Here is a 23,153-nt window from a genome sequence, read left to right as displayed (position 1 = left end):
TAGGGTTTTTTTTTTTTAAAGTCATATCATGTTTATCTTACATAAAAATAAAAAAATTATTAATTAAAATTATAGTTGATAAAACAAAAATTATTAAATAAGAATTAAAAAGATATTTATATGTAATGGGGATGGAGTGGGGAGTACAAAACTAAACCTTAACCCATTAAGAATTTGGAAATTATTTTTCCGTCATTCCTTAAAAATTATTAAAAATTTTCTCCATTCGGGATGAGACCCTAAACGTGTTGAGGATTTTGCCATCTCTATTTAAAAGTGATATGAGGTTTAAAAGCAATAATATATATTTAGTAAATCTTATTGATAATTATTATTAAAAATAATTATAATAATCTATTCAAAAGTTATAATTATAAAAAAATAATTATTATAATTATAATTACAATTCATTTAGTAATTATTATGTTTTATTTAAATGGAAGATATTTTGTGAATTTAAATATTGAGTAATGATACAGCCACAAACTCTTGTACAAACTTATTTTGTACAAACTGACGTGGCATTAATTCATTGGTTGAATGAAAATATAAATTAATAAAAATAAATCATGTGGGCCAAGTGATATTTAATTCAACCAATCTTATCATGCCACATCAGTTTGTACAAAATAAGTTTGTACAAGAGTTTGTGGCTGTATCATTACTCTTAAATATTATAGGGGATGAATTTAAAATTTTAATTTTTGAGACAAAATATTAATGTTATATTTGGCATGCTTACTGGACTAACCGACTAGGGATGGCAAAATCCTCCACCGGTTTGGGGCCCCACGGAGCGCCATCCCAAATTGGAAAAATTTTAAATAATTTTTTGGGAATGAGGTGGAGAGTGGGGGGAAATAATCTCCAAATTCTTAATGGGGTGGGGTTTGGTTTTGTACTCCCCACCCCAATCCCCATTATATAAAAATATGTTTTTAATTCTTATTTAATAATTTTTATTTTATGAATTATAATGTCAATTAATATTTTTTAATTTTTATGCAATATAAACATGATATGAATAAAAGAAAACCCTATAATATTTTTCAACTATGAAACATTTTTATATTTTCTTTTCTCTTTTAAAGTGCTACGCTCTTTAAACATTTTTCACTTTTGATATTATTTTAAGATATTGTTTCAAACTTTTAATTTTTTTAAAAGAATTTAAATACTTTATAATATGATGATGATTTTATTTTAAATCTAATTTTTAACCTACTAAAATCATATATTTATACCTAATATAAAATAGATAAATGAAGAATGTGGTGGGGATGCGGAAAGCATTCCCCACATAGAAATTCTCTATCCCCACCCCACTAAATTTATTAAAAAATAAAATAGAAAATAGAAGTAAAAATTAATAAAAGAGTGGGGAATGGCGAAGGCCTCCCCACTCTCACTCCACCCCATTAGCATCCCTATAACCGACTAAATTTAAATTTTAATTCTAAATTTAAAGGTGATTGACGGCTTTACTTAACATACCCTCCGTCCCTGTCAATAATAGAGATCCGCCTAAGTTAACGTATCTTACAACTGTTTTTGTCTTTTCTGAATTGTTAAAATATCGTTGAATCACTTTGTGAAGGAATTGATTTGGGACCAGTACCCCGCAGTCAACGGCGAAAGGCAAATGGATGCTTAATGGACTATTCAATAAAACATGTCAGCTGGACATGTGTTCATTAGTCTTTCTTTCTTTTAGAGAGGAGTGCTAGCAGCAGTCGCTTATGTCAGCGACTGTTGCACTCGTTGCTCTTAGAGCGTGAATAAATGTGTCAGTTTATTAAATTAGAAAAGTACTCATATTTTATTTTTTTACACCGTCCACTTGAGCTACGGAAGTTACAACGCTAACCTCCACTTCTTAGCATTCATAGTTACGCTTGCGACCGCAACAACTCATCAAGACATCAACTTTGGTTCATCGATCAACTTATCCTTCCATCTTTTGCAGTTTTTGTTTTTTAATTTTTTAATTTATTAATTTTACACTGATTAGTTTTCATAAAAGAAAGTTATTAATTATCTAAAATTTTGACCAAAGCCCCAACCCTCATTCTTTTTTTAACCATTATTATAGTTAAAGCATTTAACAATTTAAATTTTTTAAAATAAGATAAAATTATTATAAGATTATGATATGTCTAAAAATTTATTTAATATTACAAAGGTCCTAATAATGATTAAATAGGAATAGATTTTATGAGACTGTATTTAATTCAAAAGAGACTTAGAGGTTGTTTGTTAAATATTTAAAGTCTGAAATTTTATTAATTTCAGACCTTTTCCAAAATATGTTTGTTTATTTTTTGGAATTTATGTCCGATTTTAAGATATTTACATATGAATAGAAAAAGTAAACTTTTGTAATTTTTATCTGAATGAAAAAATGTCTGAATGACAAGTAAATATTATATTTTAAAAATCTCTGTAAAATAATTTATTTCCTAAACTATAAAATCTAATCCTCTTTTTTTTTAATTTACAAGGACATAAATGTCAAATAACTAAATTTAAGATTTTTTTATTGTAAAAATAAACATGCCATTCATATTTTTGTAATCGAACCCTTTTAAACTTTAGAAAAATTCAGATCCATTTAGATTTCAGATAAAAAAATAAACGTTACCTTACTCTTTTTTTTTCATATATAAAAATATAGAAATAGCAAGTAAAAGAAGAAAATTTTAAGAGACTAAATGATAAGGAGAGTTTTAGATTAAAATTAAAAAATGATGTGATTGTCGTTATCATTAGTTCCTCAAAATTTTTTTCTTACTTGCGTTTTCTTTATTTCTATATATTAAATAAAAAGTAAATCTCTTTTGAATTAAATACAATCTCTCTATTAATAGTGTTCTAAAGAGAATTACAAAATAATTGTAGAAATGTATTTTCGTCCGGTAAAATTTATCCACCTCTGTAATATTAAATAAATTTTTAGACATATAATAATTTTATCTTATTTTAAAAATTTTAAATTGTAAATGCTTTAATGAAAATAATGGCAAAAAGAATATGGATTGGGGCTTTGCTCATAATTTGAGATAATTTAGATCAATTTTTTTTTTGTAAAAACTAATAAGTGTAATAATTAATAAAAAAAAATAACCTGCAAAAAATGAAAGCATAATTCAATCAACGAACCGATCAACTACCAAAGTTGATGAGCTGTTGTGGTCATCACTCATCAACCAGCGTAATTGTGATTGATGAGATTGATGAGAAGGCACTGGTAGCGTTGTAATTTTTGTAGCTCAAGCGGAGGGTGTAAAAAATAAAATAAGAGTGCTTTTCTAATTTAAGAAACTGACACATTTATTTACGCTCTAAGACACATGTCATCCAAGAAGCAGCGAGTGCAACAGTCGCTTACGTGAGCGACTATAGCTAGCACTCCTCTTTTGCATCACCTGTCAGTAGCGTTCCACGTCGTGACCGTTATTTTATATTATTTATTATTTATGCTTTGTTTCTTCCTTATAAAAGCTGCGTTCCCCGCGGATACCTCTACATTGTTTTATCTTTCCGATTAACTGAATTGGCCTAAAAAAATTAACGATAACGTTTATTAAAATACAATGTTTGAATAGAAATCTTACCCTCAAAAATTCAAATACTCCCATAACTCTCACGCACACCTCTCAATCAACACCGTAACCTTTGTTCTAGCTTGAGGTCTTATTTTCACTACTCTAGCCAGCTCTTCTTCTGGTTTTGTTCGGAACATCACACAGGTAACTAACTAATTAACTCATTACTCGTTTTGAAAACACAACACTTGGAGCTTTAGTTATATATGATCGGCGATTTTTTATTTATTTTTCTTCTTGATAGGAATCTGGCTCGGATAATAGAAGCAGCGGCAGCGGCAACTGGACCGCCGTTCATGGTGGAAGACCGGTCCGATCGGATCCTAACACTTTTCACCACCCTAAAAGTCGCACCGATAATGGCGGCGGCGGCAGCCGGGATTCTAATAACAACGAGAGATAGACAGTTGTTGGTGGCACATGAAGTGGATGAAGAGCATATTCTTGACCTTGATGTACTAAATAACGATGAAGCTCTTCAATTCTTTAGTGTGAAAGCTTTTAAAAGCCATCGGCCTGTGGGGGACTATGTGGAGCTGTCTGAACGTGTTCTGAAGTATGCTGATGGTCTTTCATTAGCTCTAAAAGTTTTGGGATCTTTTCTAATTGGTAGATCTGTGGATCTATGGAGAAGTGCCCTAGAAAGACTTAAAGAAAGATCCTTCAAATAGGATTATGAGTATACTTCAAATAAGTTTTCAAATAAGTTTTGAAGGACTACGAGATTCAGAGCAGAAAATATTTTTCGATGTTGCATGTTTTTTTAAATGCAGGGATAGAGATTACGTGGCAAAAATTCTAGAGGGATGTGGTTTTTCGCCAGTCATTGGGATAGAAGTTCTTATTGAAAAGTCTCGATTAACTGTTGATGGTCGCAACAAACTGCAGATGCATGATTTGTTACAGGAATTGGGACAACTGATTGTTACGAGACAATTCCCCGAAGAACCTGGGAAACGCAGTAGAATATGGAGGGAAGAAGAAGTGCCACTATCAATTGAACATCTATCCGGACTTGTTCAGTTGACTTTGAAAGGCTGTAAAAATCTCTCGAGTCTGCCGGCTACTATAAGCAGTTTAAAAAGTCTAAGAACTCTGGAACTCTCTGGTTGCTCGAAACTGAAGAATCTTAAAGCATTATCTTTCCGTGGGTGCAATGGACCACCATCATCTGCATCATGTTATCTGCTCTTCCCCATCAATTTGATGCTAAGGAGTTCAGATCTGGGGGCTTTGATGTTGCCTTCTCTGTCAGGTTTGGACTCTTTAATAAAATTAGATCTCAGTGACTGGTCTGGGGGAAGGAGCAATCCTGAGTGATATTGGCAACTTACATTCATTAAAAAAGTATCTGAGTAAAAACAATTTTGTTAGGCTGCCAGCAAGCATTAACTGTCTTTTTAATCTTGAAAATCTAGAGTTGGAAGATTGTAAAAGGCTTCAATCTCAGCCACAACTTCCACCCAACGTAACTGAAGTGAGAGTGAATGGTTGTGCTTCGTTGGTGACATTATTAGGTGCATTAAAACTACGCAAGTCCAGCCGCACAATAATTGATTGTGTGGACAGCTTGAAATTGCTCGGAAAGAATGGTTTGGCAATTTCAATGCTACGAGAGTACCTTGAGGTCAATGATAGGTCCCAATCACAGCAGCAGAAAATAAACTAACAAATACTCACTTCCTTTGGGTGAAAGATAAACCACACAATTGTTTGCAAGAAAATTATTGTCTGCTTTATTCATTGCTAACGTTCCAATAAATAGAGTTAAGCTTAACAGATCAACTTCAACTCAGGAAACTAACTAGCCAAAATTCAAGGAAATAAGTTGTAACAACTTTGAATGAGCAGAAATACAAAACATCAGAAAATAAAATAAAAAGCTTTTACTGCTGCTATTTACTGGTTTAGACTTGGTCTAACACAAGCTAAAAACTTGGGATTCTTCTTAGCAGTTCGCTGAGATCTTCTTGGCCTATCAGTCAGTCTCTCACTCCGTATCTTCCAGCTATGCCAAGATTATGCCTGACAATTAAGCAACGGTATGGACTTGTTCGTTTTTTATTTTTCTGTTGCAGGCAGTGTCAGATCCAGACGATAAATTGAGCATTGTTGTTCCAGGAAGTGAAATTCCAAAGTGGTTCACGTATCAGAATGAGGGCTCTTCAATAACAGTCACAAGGCCTTCATATTTGTATAATATGAATAAGGTTGTGGGATACGCTGTTTGCTATGTTTTTCATGTCCCTAAACATTCAACTGGTATCCGTAGATTGTTGTGGAATCCAGATCCCACATTTATGTTGGTCATTGATTCATCTATCTGCGATCTAAATTCTAAAAGATTTAGTATTTGATCAAAATATTCAGACATTTTGATAAATGAATCACATTCGGTTCCGATAAATTTAGTATTTGATAATAAGTGCATGCCATGAGTTTTGATAATTATGCACGGAGAAATTATTAGAGCAAGAAATAATTTCGACGCAGGGAATTGCATTGGCAAAGGTGGATAAGGAAGAATTCTTGGATGAAGTTCTGGCGTTGACTGAGGTACAAAAAATTTCATATGTCATGAATAATTTATATTTCATCTGTCCCATGATACCCTTTGAGGTTGATAAATTTCATATGTACAGAATAATATATCTGTCTGCTAGCCAATAAACGTGAAGTTTTCTGTCTATTATAATGCTATACAATATTTACCATGGCAGGAGATTAACTGTATTTGATTACGTGAGGAATTATGATAAAGCTTTACCTTGCATAATCCAAGATTATGGCTTGTTTATCAACATTTGCAGACTTAGCATATAGAGAATAAGTATCAGACTTTTGGAATGTCATTCAAGATGCAATAGTTTCACTTTCAAAATCTGAGTTTGCGTTGCTGCTGTGCATTACTCAATTTCGCGTGTTCGGAATGGATCTCATCTTGAGAAATGAAAAGAAGATCCTTTGAGGATTGTAGCAAGGGCAGAATCAGTGTTCAATTCGTTCATTAATATGAAGGGAGACAGACATAGAAGTTGAGACATGCAAAGCTTCAGAACAGTAAAAAAAAAATTACACTTCTTCAAGTTTCGAATTAATGAAGGTTATAATTCCACTTAAAAAGAAAAACTAATTAAAAGAACTTATTTTTCCCAAACAAGAAGGCAGATCAGAGTCATAGCTTCTGTAGATGATAAGCTAAGAACAACATTTTAAATGACCCTCATCAAATTCTCTCAGAATTGCTTTTTTTTTTTTTTTTTTGGCCACGCTTCTAATTTGTCTCTTCAAAACCTGCAGATTTTACATCGCTGCAAGAAAATGGTGATTCATTTTTACTGGAAAATCAGGTTTCATCTTTAATATGCAAAGTGCTGAAATACGATATATCCATTTTCATAAACAGCGGCTTAAGTCCATGCTCAGTGCCAGAATCTTTTCTTTTGCAGGTTTAGTACTACCAAATCTTCTTTCTAAATCTTCATTGCTTCCTATTTCAATATAATTTTATTTATGAGCTTTATTTGTGGTGTTGTAATTGGCTGCTGCAATTTTTCTAATTAAGACTTAAATTGTGTCTAGAATGAACAAATATGTTAGTTAGGGCTATTACTTCAATGATGCTTGGATTTAATTTATCAGTCAAAGATTACCTCTAAATAAGAATTCATACATAATTTGCAAAGAGGAAAAGATTGTCATACTAGCTTTTTGTATCTTGAGCTTCTTTCAGCCCCAATAACTACTCAGAAGTGATCTCCAAATGGAACTATTGCTGCCATTGGTCTCAGCCGTTCGAAAATGTTGAATTATGATCAGGTACTCACTTGTGACTATATATATTCTGGTATTGCTTCTTTGTGGTGGGGATGTGATTTATTGTTTTGGAATTTCATCCTCATAGTTTTCAATTGCGGGTAATAAAATTGTTTCATAATATTAACGTTTCAAGCTTGATGTTGATTTAAGTCTCAGTCATCAAGCATAAAACTCAACTCGGACATAACTCAGCCGGCCATGAAAGTGCTTTGCACCCACGGTCACCCGAGTTTAAATCATAATATAGATGAAAAGGGTTAGTTTAACTCATAATATAGATGAAAAGGGTTAGTGTTTTAGTGGGTGAGGTGTCACATCCCCATCCAAACGGTTGCTTTTCTGGGCTGTTTCGGAACACAGCCCAAGGACAGCTGAATGAAGTTGCTCAGGAGCTGCTTTCTACATAACAGCCAGGAAGAAGAAGTTGCTGTCCTAGGCTGTATATGAAGAAAACAGAGAGAAAATCTGCAGAATGTAGTTTCAGGTGTTGTTTTCTACATAAACATCCCAGAACAAACCTTGTTTATGCAGAAAACAGTCAAAATACTAGAAGTAATACTAATTGAGACCAACTTTTTAATTTAGAAATCAAATTTCTCCGAGTCTCAAGAAACAAAAGTAAAACTTAATGTTGATGCTGAAATCTGCTCGTCCTTAGACCGACCAGATTCTTTCACCAACGTTTACGTTATTGACTGTTGCTCGAACCACTCAGGCTGGAATCACCTTCTTTTCCCTCGCTAGACCTGCGTTCACCAAAAACGGATCAGAGACGCCGGTGGTTTTGCCGGCGTAAACCCTCCGATGCCTAAGTTAGCACAAGGTGTTTACGGGAAAACAGTGTAATATGATTTCAGGAAATTTGTAAGGAAATGGCCTGGTTGCAATTTGGCAGCGTTTCCCCTCTCTCCCTTTTTTCTCTCCCTATCTTCTTCGATGTCTTTCTCTTTTATAGCCGCCCTTTGTCCCACGTTTTCCGTTTGCCCCTGATTCCTCCTTTTTCGGGTGGTGGTAGCCCCTCATGGGACTCTAACTGTTAGATTGTGGGCAAACGTGGATCTCGCGTGTCCTTCAACCGTTCTGGGAGAAACGCAACTACCGCGGTTTTGTGGGATCGTGTTCCCGCTTTCCTGGGGATGAGTATTGGCTCGGCATATATTTCTGGTCGGTATGTTTCCCTGGTTGTTCTCTCCTCTGATCGGCTCATGCTTGCCCACATGCTCTGCTCGTATATAAGAGATGAAGCAATCCGTTCTGGGATGGAACTAGTTGCATGGCCGACCTGGTGTTCTTCATGCACTCAACATCAGTCCCCCAGTTTCTGGTCTGGCGAGTGAAATGAGTTAAGAGTAGAAACTGATGGTCAAATCACACCAGCCCAGGGAACTTCTCATCTGACCCTCTTTTTACTGAGACGGGCCTGACCTGATGTATTATTTTTCTACTGAGGAGGCCCCGATCTGAGCATGGGCCTAAGTGACCTGTACATAGCATATCTGGGCTTACATCTAACCTGGCCCCTTGTAACGGTTGGTGACGCGGCATCTCCAGACTCTTCGTATTTGAAATTTGAAACGACGGGCTATCCGTCCTCGATATATGGGGGGGGTGAGCTGGCATATCCCATCACTTAAATGCTTCCCTTTTCCCCTTTTCGTTTTAAATCCCTAAACTGGGGTCTTCATCATTTTGTTATTCGTTTCTCCGCCGTCAACCAAATTCTCTCTGTACTTTGCTCACACTTCCAGCGTCCGGAGTATCCATTCGCCGGGTGTTTTCTGTGTCACGGCGGCGCTATCAGTGTCAGTCTATTCCAGGTATAGTCCTTTTAACTTCTCCTCTGGTTGTTGTTGATTGGGTTCTGTGTTGCCTTCTTTGTGTCCATATACTCGAGTTTTCTCTGTTTCCTTTCTGGGATTCCGGTATGTCAAATCGGAAGAGGAAGTTGATTGTTGATGAGGGTGATGAAGAGTCAGGGGACTCAGGCTTCGATGTGCCAATACCCACTGATAACTTAGGACCCTCCAGTAGTGTAGGTCATTCCCATGGTAGGAGTACCCTTGAATACCCACGCCCTTTGGTTATCTCTCCTTCCCCCGAATTAGAGCTTGTAGGGAATAGAGGTGGACCTGCGTCGGGCTCTGGTGAGAATCACAGTTCTGGTGGGGTTGGGTTCCCTGAAGGAGTAGGTGATGGTGAGGGAAGCAGCTCCGGACCGAGCCGACCTGCTCAGAAAAGGCACCTAGGTCATAGGGTGGAGGCTGATTCCTACCCTATTGATTTCCTGGCTTGCGCCACTACCCCCACCGATTTATTTAAACTTAGGAATCTCTACAACATCCCCAACGAGATTCTTCTTGTAGTTCATGGAAAAGGGGATGTCCCCAGTCGGCCTCCGAAAGGGTATGTGACGATGCACTTGGAGAGTTTCAAACTAGGAGCTCGGCTGCCCCTCCAACCTTATTTTGCTAAGATACTGAGCGGTATGCACCTGGCCCCAGGTCAGCTACACCCAAATGGGTGGAGGGTTCTCTCGGCAATGTTTGTGTTGTGGGAGAGGTGCGGGTTGGAGGAGCCTTCCCTTGTTGAAGTGAAACATTTGTATCAGCTGCGGAGTAGCCCGAAGGAGGCGGGCTGGTACTACTTTATGTCCAGTTCTGCAAAGAGGAAACCGATCACTGGGTTTCCATCTTCTTGCAAAAATTGGAAGAACAAATTCTTCTTTGCTGGAGGGAAATGGTGCCCAGCAGTTCGGTCGCTTGGTGGGGATCTTTATCTTCCCACCCATTTTGTCACCCCAGGTCGCTCATTTTTGCCTATATTCTTAATTAAATTGCTACTTATTGGGTTCTTTAACCTTTTGTGCTATTTCAGAGTCGTGGGGTCTGATCGGGGGGCTTGAAGATCGACCCTTGCTTCAGGTGGAAACTGCTCTGGTGAACGCTTCTACCTGCCAAGACCTCCTGTCTCCAACAAACCTGGTCGGTTCGGGCCTAGTGGATTTAGCCGCTGGAATGGATAACAAGATCCTCAGCGCGATGAGCAGGAAGCGTGGTCGGGCTCCGAGCAGCTCTAGCAACCCTCCTCCTCCTCCGAAGAAACCTAGCGTTGGTCCTTCTAAGGCGCCTATTCCTGCTCTGCCTCCTCCTCCACCTCGTAAGAGTGGTGGGGATAAAACCTCCGACAAGGGCCCTGAGGTCAGCTTGCAGTCTGGGGACCGATCTTCTCCTCTCCCGTCTCGGGATCAAGGTGATTACCTGAGTCCATATCAGAAAGACTATAAAAGATCGGTTGGGCCCAAGATGGTGAAGGACATCGAGAGCATGAGCCTCTCCGAGTTGGCTGCTTCTGTTCAGAGAGTTTCCTTCAGGCTGGCCACAATGGTCTCGTGCTACAAGACCGGGTCCGCGCGTCATGAGAAGAAGCTTCAAGCCGACAATCAGGAGTTGAAGAAGAAGGCTGACTCTGCTGATCGCTCCAAGGAGAAGCTGGCTGAGCTGAACAAGCTGAATATGGAGCTAGAGGAGAAAGTTGCAGTTGCTGAGTCCACTTCCTCCCAGCTTGAGGGCGAGTTGGGTGACCTGAGATCTGATCTTCAGGCTACTCAAGTTGAAAGGGATACTCTGAGGGCCACCCTTGAGGAGGAAATTAAATCCTTGGGTGAGCAGCTGGCTGAGGAGAAAGGCAAATCCGCTGATGTGGACGACCGGCTGGATGCCGAGTATGATTCTGGGGTTGCCTTCTCCTATAAGTGTATCATGTCTGTGCTTAAGGATGAATATCCCGAGCTGGACATGAGCAAGCTGGAGGCCGGAGTGCAGCGGTATATGGCGGGGGTCGACCAAGCAGATAAGGAGCAAGGTGAGCAGGAACAGGTGGATGCTCCTTCGGATGGGGTGCAGGAGGGAGAAGCTGGGCTGCGTGTCTTTGAAGTGGGACAGGGGTCCGTGCCCCCTCCTCCCGAGATTGCTGACCTCCCACCTCCCGGGACAACAGATCCTTCACCTGCTGAAGCCGCTGTCCCTCCTAATCCTTAGGTCTATTTTTGTATAGACTTTAGATTTTCATTAGTTTTGTAACCAACTGAACATTAATAAATTTTTAGATGTTCTTTATTGGCTCCCTTGTTTAATGTCTACTCATAGACTGCTTCTGCAAAATAATTGCACGACTTATCTGATCTTGCCTGCTGGTTTCTTAGTGGACCGAGTAGGTGTAGGTATTTACTTGCCTTAGTAAACCTCTCGTAGAATTAGCTGCTGGTCTTTCGTTGACCGAGCAGAAACAGGCACTTTGTTGCCTTAGTGGAATTTTCGAAGCTTTAGCTGCTGGTCTTCGTTGACCGAGCAGAAGTAGGCACTCGCTTGCCTTAGTAAAATTAGCTGCTGGTCTTCACTGACCGAACAGAAATAGGCACTCGCTGGCCTTAGTAAAATTAGCTGCTGGTCTTCACTGACCGAACAGAAGTAGGCACTCGCTGGCCTTAGTAAAATTAGCTGCTGGTCTTCACTGACCGAACAGAAATAGGCACTCGCTGGCCTTAGGAAAATTAGCTGCTGGTCTTCGCTGACCGAACAGAAATAGGCACTCGCTGGCCTTAGGAAAATTAGCTGCTGGTCTTCACTGACCGAACAGAAATAGGCACTTGCTGGCCTTAGGAAAATTAGCTGCTGGTCTTCACTGACCGAACAGAAATAGGCACTCGCTGGCCTTAGTAAAATTCTTGTTGAGCTTGTTAGCAAAGGGATTTCGTGCTGAATTCATCTTTATTTCAAATTTGAGTGTATTACAAAACTACTGAATATTTACATGCGCATCAAGCCGTCATGCGGTTAACAGAAATAACTTATCAAAATGGGAATTCAGTAGAGGACTCTGCTTACTGGAAATATTTCTTCAAGTGTTCGGCGTTCCACGACCTTTTCACGTCTCGTCCATCCTGGTACGCTAACTTATAAGCTCCCGGTCCAGTGGCTCGTATCACCCTGTACGGACCTTCCCACTTTGGGCCAAGAGCGCCATGGTTAGGATTCCTGGTGTTCTGGTTCACCCTCCTAAGTACCCAATCTCCTGCTCGGAACTGCCTTACGCGTACGTTCTTGTTGTAATAACGCATGACCCTTTGCTGGCACTGGGCCACTTTCTGTGCTGCTCCTTCCCTTCTCTCCTCCAGCAGGTCCAGACTTAAGCAAATCTGCTCGTCATTTTGCTCCTCAATGAAATATTCCGTCCGATGTGTTCCCACTCCAATCTCTGCTGGGATTACCGCCTCATGACCAAAGGCTAAAGCGAACGGTGTTTCTCCTGTGGCGGTTTTGTGAGTTGTCCTGTAGGCCCACAGTACTCCTGCTAGCTCGTCGACCCAAGCTCCCTTCTTCTCTCCCAATCTAGTCTTTAGGAGCTTCTTTATCACCTTGTTGGCCGCTTCCACTTGTCCGTTTGCCTGGGGGTGTGCGGGGGTGCAAAACTTCAGGTCCACCCCCAGGTTTCGGCAAAATTCCCTGAAGTTGCCGTTGTCAAATTGCCTCCCATTGTCTGTGATGATGGCGTAGGGGATCCCATATCTGCAGATGATATTTTTCCAAATGAAATCTGTTGTCTTCCTCTCTGTGATTTGGCTGAGGACTCCTACTTCCACCCATTTGGTGAAGTAATCTATTGCCACAATTGCATATGTCGCCGCTCCTCGTCCCTTAGGCAATGGACCAATCAAATCGATTCCCCATTGGGCGAAAGGCCATGGGGATGTCATCGCCGTCAGCTTTTCCGGGGGTTGTGCAGGAACCTCGGAGAAGCTTTGGCATGTTTTACAATTCTTTGCCATCCTTTTGGCGTCCTGGTGTATGGTTGGCCAGAAGTATCCTTGCCGGAGTGCCTTGAAGGCTAAAGTTCTTGCTCCCGAGTGATTGCCGCATATTCCCTCATGAATCTCTCTCAGCACATAATCCGCCTCCTCATCATCCAAACATCTCAAAAGGGGCAAGGTGAACCCTCGGCGGTACAGCACTCCATCCAGTAGCGTATACCTTGCTGCTCGGCATTTTAATTTCCTTGCTTGCCTTTTGTCCTCTGGTAAAACTCCATCGCGGACATATGCGCGAATCGGGTCCATCCAGGACTCTCCAATACTTACTCTCATCACCTCTGCTTCTTCCTCAATACTTGGTGAGGTCCTTACCTCTAATGGAACCGATTTCGGTAATTTTGGGTCTGCAATGGCTGCCATCCTAGCCAGCATATCTGCTCGGAAATTTTCATTCCGGGATATCTGCTTTACCTCCACTGCTTGGAAAAGCCTAACCATCTGCTTCGCCTTCTTCAAATAAAGGCCCATCTTTTCTCCCCTCGCTTGAAACTGATCATTGAGCTGATTACACACCAATTGGGAATCTGCTCGAATTTCAACTCTTTCTGCTCTGAGAGCGTGTGCAAGTCCGAGCCCGGTGATAAAGGCTTCATACTCAGCTTGGTTGTTTGTGAGTTGAAATTCGAACTTCACCGCATATGTTATCTCGGTTCCCTCTGGGCTCCGTATTACCACTCCTGCTCCGGACCCTTGCTCACTACATGACCCGTCAACCATTACCAGCCATGTCCCCTTTGAATCCTCTTGCTCCTCCGGTTGTTCCTCTTGGACCTCTTCCCCCGGTTCAACACAATCCACCATAAAATCTACCAGGGCTTGGGCCTTGGTTGCTCCTCGGGGCCTATAGGACAGGTCAAATTCGCTCAGCTCCACGGACCATTTTACTAACCGACCAGACGCATCTGGTTTTTGGAGTACTTGCCGAAGTGGCTGGTCGGTCATTACAACGATCTGGTGGGCTTGGAAGTATGGTCGGAGTTTACGTGCTGCTGTTATCAGAGCCAACGCCCACTTCTCCATTGGTGGATATCGGGTTTCTGCGTCCACCAGGGCCTTGCTCGTGTAGTATACCGGGTGTTGCTTCCCTTCTTCCTCCCTCACTAAGACCGAGCTGGTAGCCCGCTTGGAGATTGCTAAGTACAAAAGCAGCTGGTCACCCTCTCTCGGAGTTGATAGTAACGGGACGCGGGCTAGGTATTCCTTCAACTGTCCAAATGCCTCCTCGCATTCTGGTGTCCATTCCATCTTCTTTCCTTTCTTTATGATTTGGAAGAAAGGGTGGCACTTATCAGTGGCTCGTGAAATGAATCGGTTCAATGCTGCCAGCTTCCCCGTAAGGCTCTGCACCTCCTTAACTGTTCGTGGGGACCTCATTTCTATCACCGCCCGTATCTTCTCCGGGTTGGCCTCAATACCTCGATGGCTCACCAGGTATCCCAAGAATTTGCCCGAGCTGACCCCAAATGCACATTTCTCCGGGTTCAGCTTCATTTTGTACCTCCTCAGCAATTCGAAAGTCTCTTCCAAGTGCTTCACATGATCCCTCGGTTCTCTTGACTTGGTGATCATATCGTCCACATATACTTCCATAGTGCGACCGATCAATGGTTTGAAGACCTTGTTCACCAACCTTTGATAGGTAGCTCCTGCATTTTTCAGGCCAAAGGGCATCACCCTGTAACAAAATAAACCCATGTTAGTTATAAAGGTGGTGCTTTCCTCATCCTGCTCGTTCATGGGTATCTGGTTGTATCCGGAGAAGGCATCCATGAAACTGAGCAGACTATGACCCGCGGTTGAGTCCACCAGCTGATCTATTTTCGGCAGGGGGAAGCTGTCCTTCGGGCATGCCTTATTGAGGTCCGTGAAGTCTACACACATTCTCCACTTCCCATTGGCCTTCTTTACCAGTACCACATTGGAAATCCACTCCGGGTACTTAGCTTCCCTTATAAATCCTGCTTTCAGTAGCTTTTCCACCTCGGCATTTATGGCCTCGTACCTTTCGTGGTTGAAGCACCTCCTTTTCTGCCTCACCGGCCTTGCCCCTCTTTTGACCGCCAGCTTGTGACAAGCTATCCCGCGGTCAATACCTGGCATATCCTCATGAGACCAGGCAAATATGTCCGCATGGGACTGTAGACACTTCACCAGCTCGCCTTTTATTGCTTCGCCTAATTCTGATCCGACCTTAACCACTTTGCTAGGGTCGCTCCTGCTTACAACAACTTCCTTCAGCTTCTCAACAGGTTCCTGGCGGCCATTTTTTGAATCCCCTCGATTATCCAGAGAGGTCACCTGCAGCGTTTCCTTGGCCGCTGTAGCATAACAGCTCCTGGCCATTCTCTGGTCGCCCTTCACTACACCCACAACTCCATTTATTCGGTACTTCAGCGCCAGATAATGCGTGGATATTACGCATTGGCTTATCCTCATGAATGGTCTCCCCAATATCATCTGATAAGGACTTCTTTCCTCTACCACTACAAAGTCCAGCATCATCGTTCTTTCAAATGGCTTTGTCCCCACAGTAATCGGGAGTTCAATGACCCCCATGGGAGTTAACCGTCCCCCTCCAAATCCCTTCAAGGATGTATTCGTTCGCTCCAGCTTTAAGTCTGAAATCCCCATATCATCTAAGGCCGACTTAAACAGAATGTCTACTGAGCTGCCCGTATCTACCAGTATTCGCCGTAATTCTGTACTGGCCACCAACGCTTTAATTACCAGTGCATCCTCGTGAGGGTACAAAATGCCCTCTTCGTCATTCTCTGTCCACATAATAGGAACTTGCCGTACTTTTGCCCTCTTGGCTGCTGGCAAATTGAAAAGCACTTCTTTGCTAGTCAGGGCGTATCTCCCATAGTTCTTCCGCGCCCTGTTCGAATCTCCGGCCAATGTTGGCCCTCCTGCTATCACACGGACGGTCGGCTGCTCACGTTCTAAACTCCTCTCAACTCCTTCATCCCGTGTGTACTGTGATTCCGTGGCAGGGGATATTCCATCTACATACTCGTCCAAGTATCGGTTCCTCACTAAATCCTCCACCTGAGTCTTCAGGTCACGGCATTGGTTGATAGTGTGACCGTGAGTGTCGTGGAACTTGCAGAATCTGCTCTTATCCCGTCGGTGAGTTGGTTTTGTTATTGGGGCCGGGGGGTATAGCAGGCCTCGTCCCTCAATCCTCTCATACAATTCCTCCATGGAGATCTTTAGTGGAGTGTGTTGTCTATATGTCAAGCTCTGGTCTACCAGCTGAACGGCTCGGCTATCATGAACGTCATCTCGGGCTGGCATAGTTGCTAACTGATCTGGTCGTCTGGCCCTGGGATTGGTTGCATGTGATGCTCTGGGAGTGTTATGATAGGGGTCGGCAGCTATCTGCCGGAATTCTCGCTGCCGATCTGGGAATGGGAGACGTGGAGGCTGAGCCCGATTGTGCTGGAACTGTTGTGATCTTGTAGCTATGGGGTAAGGGCGGGATCTAGCTGATGTTCCGCCCCTTTCTGAGGGTTCCCCAGCTCGCTTTCCCGACCTGCTCCCATTGGGAGTTCTCCTTTCCTTTCGTCTTAGCTCCTCCAGCTGTTCACTCTTTATCTTTGCCGATTTTTCTTCCTCTATTTCGATATCTCTCTTTGCCTGCTCATATCCTGCTGAATAATTCTGCACCAGGGGGCTTCTCAGGTTATACCATAGCCGGCCTATCCTCACACCCTCCTTTAAACCCTTCAACGCCTGCGGGTGATTGAAAGCTCCCAAATCAAGTACGACTCGGTGGTATCGCTTTATAAAATCTCGCAGGGACTCGTGCTCCTCCTGTCTCATCCCCATCAATTCCATCATGTCATCCTCTGGGGCCACTGCCCCCCGAAACTGCTCGGCCAACTCCTGGCATATCTGCTCATACCCCTTTATTCCTCCTCGGGGCAGCTTGCGGTACCATTCTCGGGCTCGTCCCTCTAGGGTCAACGGGAGCACCCTACATCTCTGAGCTGGTGTCAGCCCCTGCACACCCGTCATGTCGTTGAAACGCTCAATGTGTACCAACGGGTCACTTCGCCCGGAGTATTTGAGGTCGGGGAAGCGGAAATCCTTTGGGATTATGGTACTCATGATCTCCGTTGACAACGGAGATTCTTCATCTAGCATTATCCTCCAGCTCGGGGGCTTTCTCTTGCCCTGCATCTCCTCTATCACCTGCGCCAATCTGCGCACCTCCCCCTCCAATTCTACAGCACGATCAGGATCACGTGCAGCTATCTGGTCTCGCTCCTGCTCGGCGTTCTGCAATCGCTGTCTGAGCTCTCCTTCATCAACACTGGCCCCTCGGCCATTTATTTCCAGTGTCCGTCCGGGGCGAGGTTGGTCTCTCCCTTCATCAACGTGTTCCCCTGGGACCCGACCAGTACTTCGGTGGGGATGCACCCCGTTAGGTTGGTCTCCGTACGGGGGGATTTCCCCGACTCTACGCCCCCGGAGGCTGGGTTCTGCTCCAACTCCATCTCTTCCCACGGGGGTTTCGCAATCTCTTCTCCGCTCGTCCCTCAGCTCAAACAATACGGCCGCAAGAGTCTCCATTTGTTTCTCCATCCGCTCCAGTCTATCTTGCGTCATCCTCTCTCGGGCTTCATTTGCAATTTCCCGAAGAGTGATTGTCTCCCCAGCTTCGTTATCCTCCCTCAGAGCGTCCTTCCTCGTCACATCCATGTTTAACCGTTCGCTGTTTCTCCGGTACTTCCTAATTCGGTGGTAGCTTTTTATCCAGCTCCCCACAGACGGCGCCAAAATGTTGATGCTGAAATCTGCTCGTCCTTAGACCGACCAGATTCTTTCACCAACGTTTACGTTATTGACTGTTGCTCGAACCACTCAGGCTGGAATCACCTTCTTTTCCCTCGCTAGACCTGCGTTCACCAAAAACGGATCAGAGACGCCGGTGGTTTTGCCGGCGTAAACCCTCCGATGCCTAAGTTAGCACAAGGTGTTTACGGGAAAACAGTGTAATATGATTTCAGGAAATTTGTAAGGAAATGGCCTGGTTGCAATTTGGCAGCGTTTCCCCTCTCTCCCTTTTTTCTCTCCCTATCTTCTTCGATGTCTTTCTCTTTTATAGCCGCCCTTTGTCCCACGTTTTCCGTTTGCCCCTGATTCCTCCTTTTTCGGGTGGTGGTAGCCCCTCATGGGACTCTAACTGTTAGATTGTGGGCAAACGTGGATCTCGCGTGTCCTTCAACCGTTCTGGGAGAAACGCAACTACCGCGGTTTTGTGGGATCGTGTTCCCGCTTTCCTGGGGATGAGTATTGGCTCGGCATATATTTCTGGTCGGTATGTTTCCCTGGTTGTTCTCTCCTCTGATCGGCTCATGCTTGCCCACATGCTCTGCTCGTATATAAGAGATGAAGCAATCCGTTCTTGGATGGAACTAGTTGCATGGCCGACCTGGTGTTCTTCATGCACTCAACACTTAACATGAAATTGTAAAAGCATAACAAATGAACAAGACAAATACTAATAGAGAGATGATAGATAACTTAGCTAGAGCCAAGTGTCAAAGCAAGGCAGAGTGCTCAAGGTTCGGACTCAGAGGCAGGGGGAGGAGGAGTGGGAATGACAAAGCCATTGAAATGCAAATACATAAACACGTTCAAGACAAATACTAACAGATATATGACAGATGGCCCAGCTAGGCAAGACAGAGTGCTCAACTCAAGGTTCAGATTCAGGGGCAGGAGGAGGACTAGCGGCGCGAATGGCAAAGTGATGGTGGAACCGGTTAGGGCCCGATGCCACTGGTCTACCACCCACAACAGCTGCTCCTCCTGAGTTGCTTCCTTTCTCAAAGTCCTGTAAATTCCAAAACACAGAAAGATAAATAAAGAAAGAAAGAAAATGAGAGATGTATAGGAAACTATAAGCACCTAAAAAATAACTCACCCACCCACAAACCATTGAAATGCAAATACATTTTGGGTTTCCAATTCAGCCAAGACAACAAACAACTCTGCACGTCTCTCTCTGTAATCAAACTCAAAATAGACTACATTCAAACAACTCCAAATTCAACACCCCACCCCCTATCCGAACCCTTCCAATTGAAATCAAACTCTGCACATCTCTCTCTATAAACGAACTCAAACTTCAGAAAAAATCCACCTTTCTTTCTAGTTTCCAAACAACCCAAACTCACGCACCCCAGAGGCCACAAACAAACCATACAATTCATAACCCAGATCCTAATATCCCTAGGGTGATGTTTTGCTTTGAAAAGACTGGAGTGAAATTGAATTTCATATACGGGGACACAAATCAATCATATTTTTCTTAGAGAAGTTAGAAATATCATACTGGTTGATGAAACGCCTCAATGAAGAAAGATTGGCAGGAGAACTAACAGAAGCTTATTATTACAGTCAAAGGAACAAGGGAAAGTGTCTTGAAGATTCTAGGATAACTTAACTCTAGGACGAGCTATAGATTAAATCAAAGTTTGAACAGGTATACATATATTATTTGGTTAATGTATTAATATTTTATTATAATTTTGAAGTTCGATCGAGGAGCATGGCCTTCGAGGAGTATCGTCAGATGGTTAAAGTCTCGTGACGACCTTTACAGCCATACGAGACAACGATTTCCAATCGTTACCGTCGCCATTTGCACCGTTAGAACCACCGTACGGCGATATTCATTATACACCAAGATAGACTGATATTTTAACCCAAAAAAAAAAAAAAAGGAAACGGCTGCCTTACCTGTGAGTCCCCTCCGACACCACAACCTGATTAGAGAAAAGAGAAGCGTAAATTAATCCAGTAAGAAAAACATAAAAATAAATTGAAAGAAAAAGAATTAACCAAAAACAAAACAAGAAAATACATACTGGGTCGAGTACAGCCGGCTAGCTGTAGCGAAATAATGAGCCAAAATACAGACATCAAAACAATTTTGTTTGTTAGGGCCATTGGAGGCAAGAGAGCTGAGAGAAATTGTTTCGTTGAGTGTTTGAGAGACGGCAACTGGATTTCACAGGGATCAAAGAGACGATACTCTAAATATCTACACCTCTTTTCTTTACTAATTTTAATAAAAGGACAAGGCTACGTTACAGACTGTATTAACAGCTCGTCGAGTCGACCCGCATTCGTGCAAAAGAAAGAGAGACTCAAATTGCTCTTTGAACTCTATAGCTAATTAATTTATTTTTAATTTAAACAAGGGTGGGTGGGATATACTGCGCGAGATTCTTTACTTCATGTCTTGAAATGGATCAGAATCCTCTTGAAGATGAAGATCAGACGGCGCCTGATTTGGAGCTTATCACTTCACCCTGGCTGATGTCATCCTTTCTTTCTTTTGAATTTAGATACTCAAAGGAGATACTAATGACCAGTAGAAGAATTCTTACACTTAAAATAATGAGTGTAAGAATTTAAATTTTCATAAAAATATTTATGGAGCCTAGTACAATCCTTCCTAAATTCAAACTCTTTATAAAAATTTAAAATAATCTTTCCTTTGATATCAAAATAAGGAAAAATTGACCAAACGGTTGTGGCTCAGTTGGCGGCGCAGGCTGGGTAAGTGGGAAGAGCTCTCGGGTTCGATCCTCACTAAACACACCATTTGGGAGGGGTAAAGAGCCTTAACTGTGACTACACCCCGAATCTGAATTAGTTGGGGCCCAATGCGGTCGCCGGAAATCGAATGGTTTAAACAAAAAAAAAAAGAAAAAAAAAAAGGAAAAATTGCCTTATTTTTAAATCCTAGAAGGCTAGAACCGTGCTAATAATGATGTTTCCCCTTGGATTCGTAAGCTACGGTGGTACTCGTGACAGCTCGTCGAGTCGACCCGCACTCGTGCAAAAGAAAGAGAGAATCAAATTGCTCTTTGAACTCTATAGCTAATTAATTTATTTTTAATTTAAACAAGGGTAGGTGTAGGTGGGATGTACTGTGCGAGATTCTTTATTTCATGTCTTGAAAAAGAGTAATGATACAGCTACAAACTCTTGTACAAATTTATTTTGTACAAACTGACGTGGCATTAATTCATTGGTTGAATGAAAATATAAATTAATAAAAACAAATCATGTGGGCCAAGTGATATTTAATTCAACCAATCTTATCATGGCACATCAGTTTGTACAAAATAAATTTGTATAAGAGTTTGTGGCTGTATCATTACTCCTTGAAAAAGCATGTGTCGCGTAATTTGAGCAGGTTGAAGCAATGTATGCGGCACTTAGATTTGGAGCTTATCATTTCACCATGGCTAATGTTATCCTTACTTTCTTTCGAATTTAGATACTAAATGGAGATATTTATTAATGTGGCATCCTATGTATCAATTAATACCATGCACATGATACTAAATTAGTGGTGACATATCTGTGAGTATCCCAATTAGCTATCCAAAACTAAATAAGCATGCAATATTATTTGTGTGTGTGTGTATATCATATATAGAGAGAAAGAGTGCCATAGCCCCTACTTACCTTTTGCAAAATTTTAAACCAATTTTAATATGAATGAGATTATTTGAACCACCGAAATACTCATTAAGTCCAATGTCCACACAGATAGTTATTATAATAGACAACACTAATAAAAAAAATTACGGTTTTCCTCTCATAATCTTCGTTATTCACTGTACTGTGTTCACAGTTGCTAAGGAGCCCCCCCCCCCCCCCCCCCCCAAAAAAAAAGAATATATTTTTCCTCATTTACATCTCTATTAATGGAACAAAGTTTTAATGAATTTTTAATACATTTGGATAAAAGCTTATTGCTGGTCGAATTCCTCTAGATTTGCACCATCTAATTTCATCACTTTCAATTTCTTTCAATTGGATAATGAATTTTCTTCCCAGTTAGTAAACTTTCTTCTATACAAGAAAATCAAGAAACCCATGCAAGAGCTGTAGCAGTTTCTTGAATTTTTATTTGTTATAAATATGTAATTTTATTATTGGTTGTTTATTTAAATTATTTAAGAGTATTGCTCTAGACACATGAAATATTAAGGGAGAAAACAGCCACTAAAAATAAAAAAAATAAGAAGTTTAAGAGTTTAGGATAAAATAGTGATGGGTAAAAGTTCATAAATGAAGAAGAAAAGAATGAAGAAATGGATAAATAATGTGAAAATAAAAATGAAGAAGAGAGATTATAATAATTTAGCTTAACAACATGCGCCGCTGCCGATTCATTCGGGATTCGTTACTCGTTCGCAATACGTTACAAACAAAAACAATAAAAGCAAACGGTGCCGTTGCGTTGGGTTACCTGTGCTTGTGCACCAATGCTTATGTCCCCTCCGACACCGAAATCTGAATAGAGAGCGTAAGTAAATGAATCCAGTAAGAAAAAAATAAAAATAAATTGAAAGAAAAAGAATTAACCAAAAAACAAAAGAAGAAAATACGTACCGGGTCGAGAACAGCCGGCTAGCTGAAACGAAAAAATGAGCCAAAATGAGATAACAGAGATCAAAACAATTTTGTTTGTTGAGGCCATTTTGAGATAACTAAGGTTACACTGTTCGTTTTTCTTTGTTTGGTTTGAAGGAAAGCTAGAGAGAAACTGAGTTGACAGAGAAATTGTTTTGTTGAGTAATCCTGACAGGTGGCAGCTGTGAGAGGTCGGCTAGCTATATACACACGTGGCTTAGCGACAGGGCCGGATTTAGATATCGAGGGGTTTACGTGAAATTTTTTTATGAGGCCTCTATTTATTTTGTAATTTTAATACTTAAAGATATATAAAAAAGATTAAAATTTATTCGATCTTTAATTCTTGAATTTCAACAATAATAAAAAAATTTTAAAATAAAACCTAAAAAATAGTCAAGATAGATTTTTTT

General features: G+C 41.4%; 1 protein-coding gene across 18 annotated transcripts; it reads left to right on the top strand.

The window, feature by feature from the left end:
- The first annotated feature begins 3,418 nt into the window (after positions 1-3,418).
- On the top strand, positions 3,419-23,049 carry LOC102616669 (uncharacterized). 18 transcript variants are annotated; one of them, XM_052434495.1, is made up of 7 exons: positions 3,419-3,749; positions 3,850-4,860; positions 5,558-5,647; positions 6,099-6,161; positions 6,326-6,708; positions 6,906-7,054; positions 7,339-20,031. In XM_052434495.1, the coding sequence occupies exon 7, from the start codon at positions 10,439-10,441 to the stop codon at positions 11,459-11,461; it is 1,023 nt and encodes a 340-aa protein (XP_052290455.1). In that variant the 5' UTR covers positions 3,419-3,749; positions 3,850-4,860; positions 5,558-5,647; positions 6,099-6,161; positions 6,326-6,708; positions 6,906-7,054; positions 7,339-10,438; the 3' UTR covers positions 11,462-20,031. The 18 variants fall into 18 exon arrangements, 14 of the variants coding, with proteins under 14 accessions (XP_052290455.1, XP_052290454.1, XP_052290443.1 ...); XM_052434494.1 differs by having other exon boundaries at positions 3,420-3,749; positions 5,561-5,647; XM_052434483.1 differs by having other exon boundaries at positions 3,420-3,749; positions 5,727-6,161.
- Positions 23,050-23,153: the final 104 nt, after the last annotated feature.

Source organism: Citrus sinensis, chromosome 2, assembly GCF_022201045.2.
Source record: "Citrus sinensis cultivar Valencia sweet orange chromosome 2, DVS_A1.0, whole genome shotgun sequence".
Taxonomy (NCBI): Eukaryota; Viridiplantae; Streptophyta; class Magnoliopsida; order Sapindales; family Rutaceae; genus Citrus; species Citrus sinensis.
This window is presented reverse-complemented; position numbering and strand designations above follow the sequence as displayed.

What these genes read in the sequence shown, in the direction of transcription:
- LOC102616669 (XM_052434495.1), top strand. Translation starts at nt 10,439, where the DNA reads ATGGATAACAAGATCCTCAGCGCGATGAGCAGGAAGCGTGGTCGGGCT.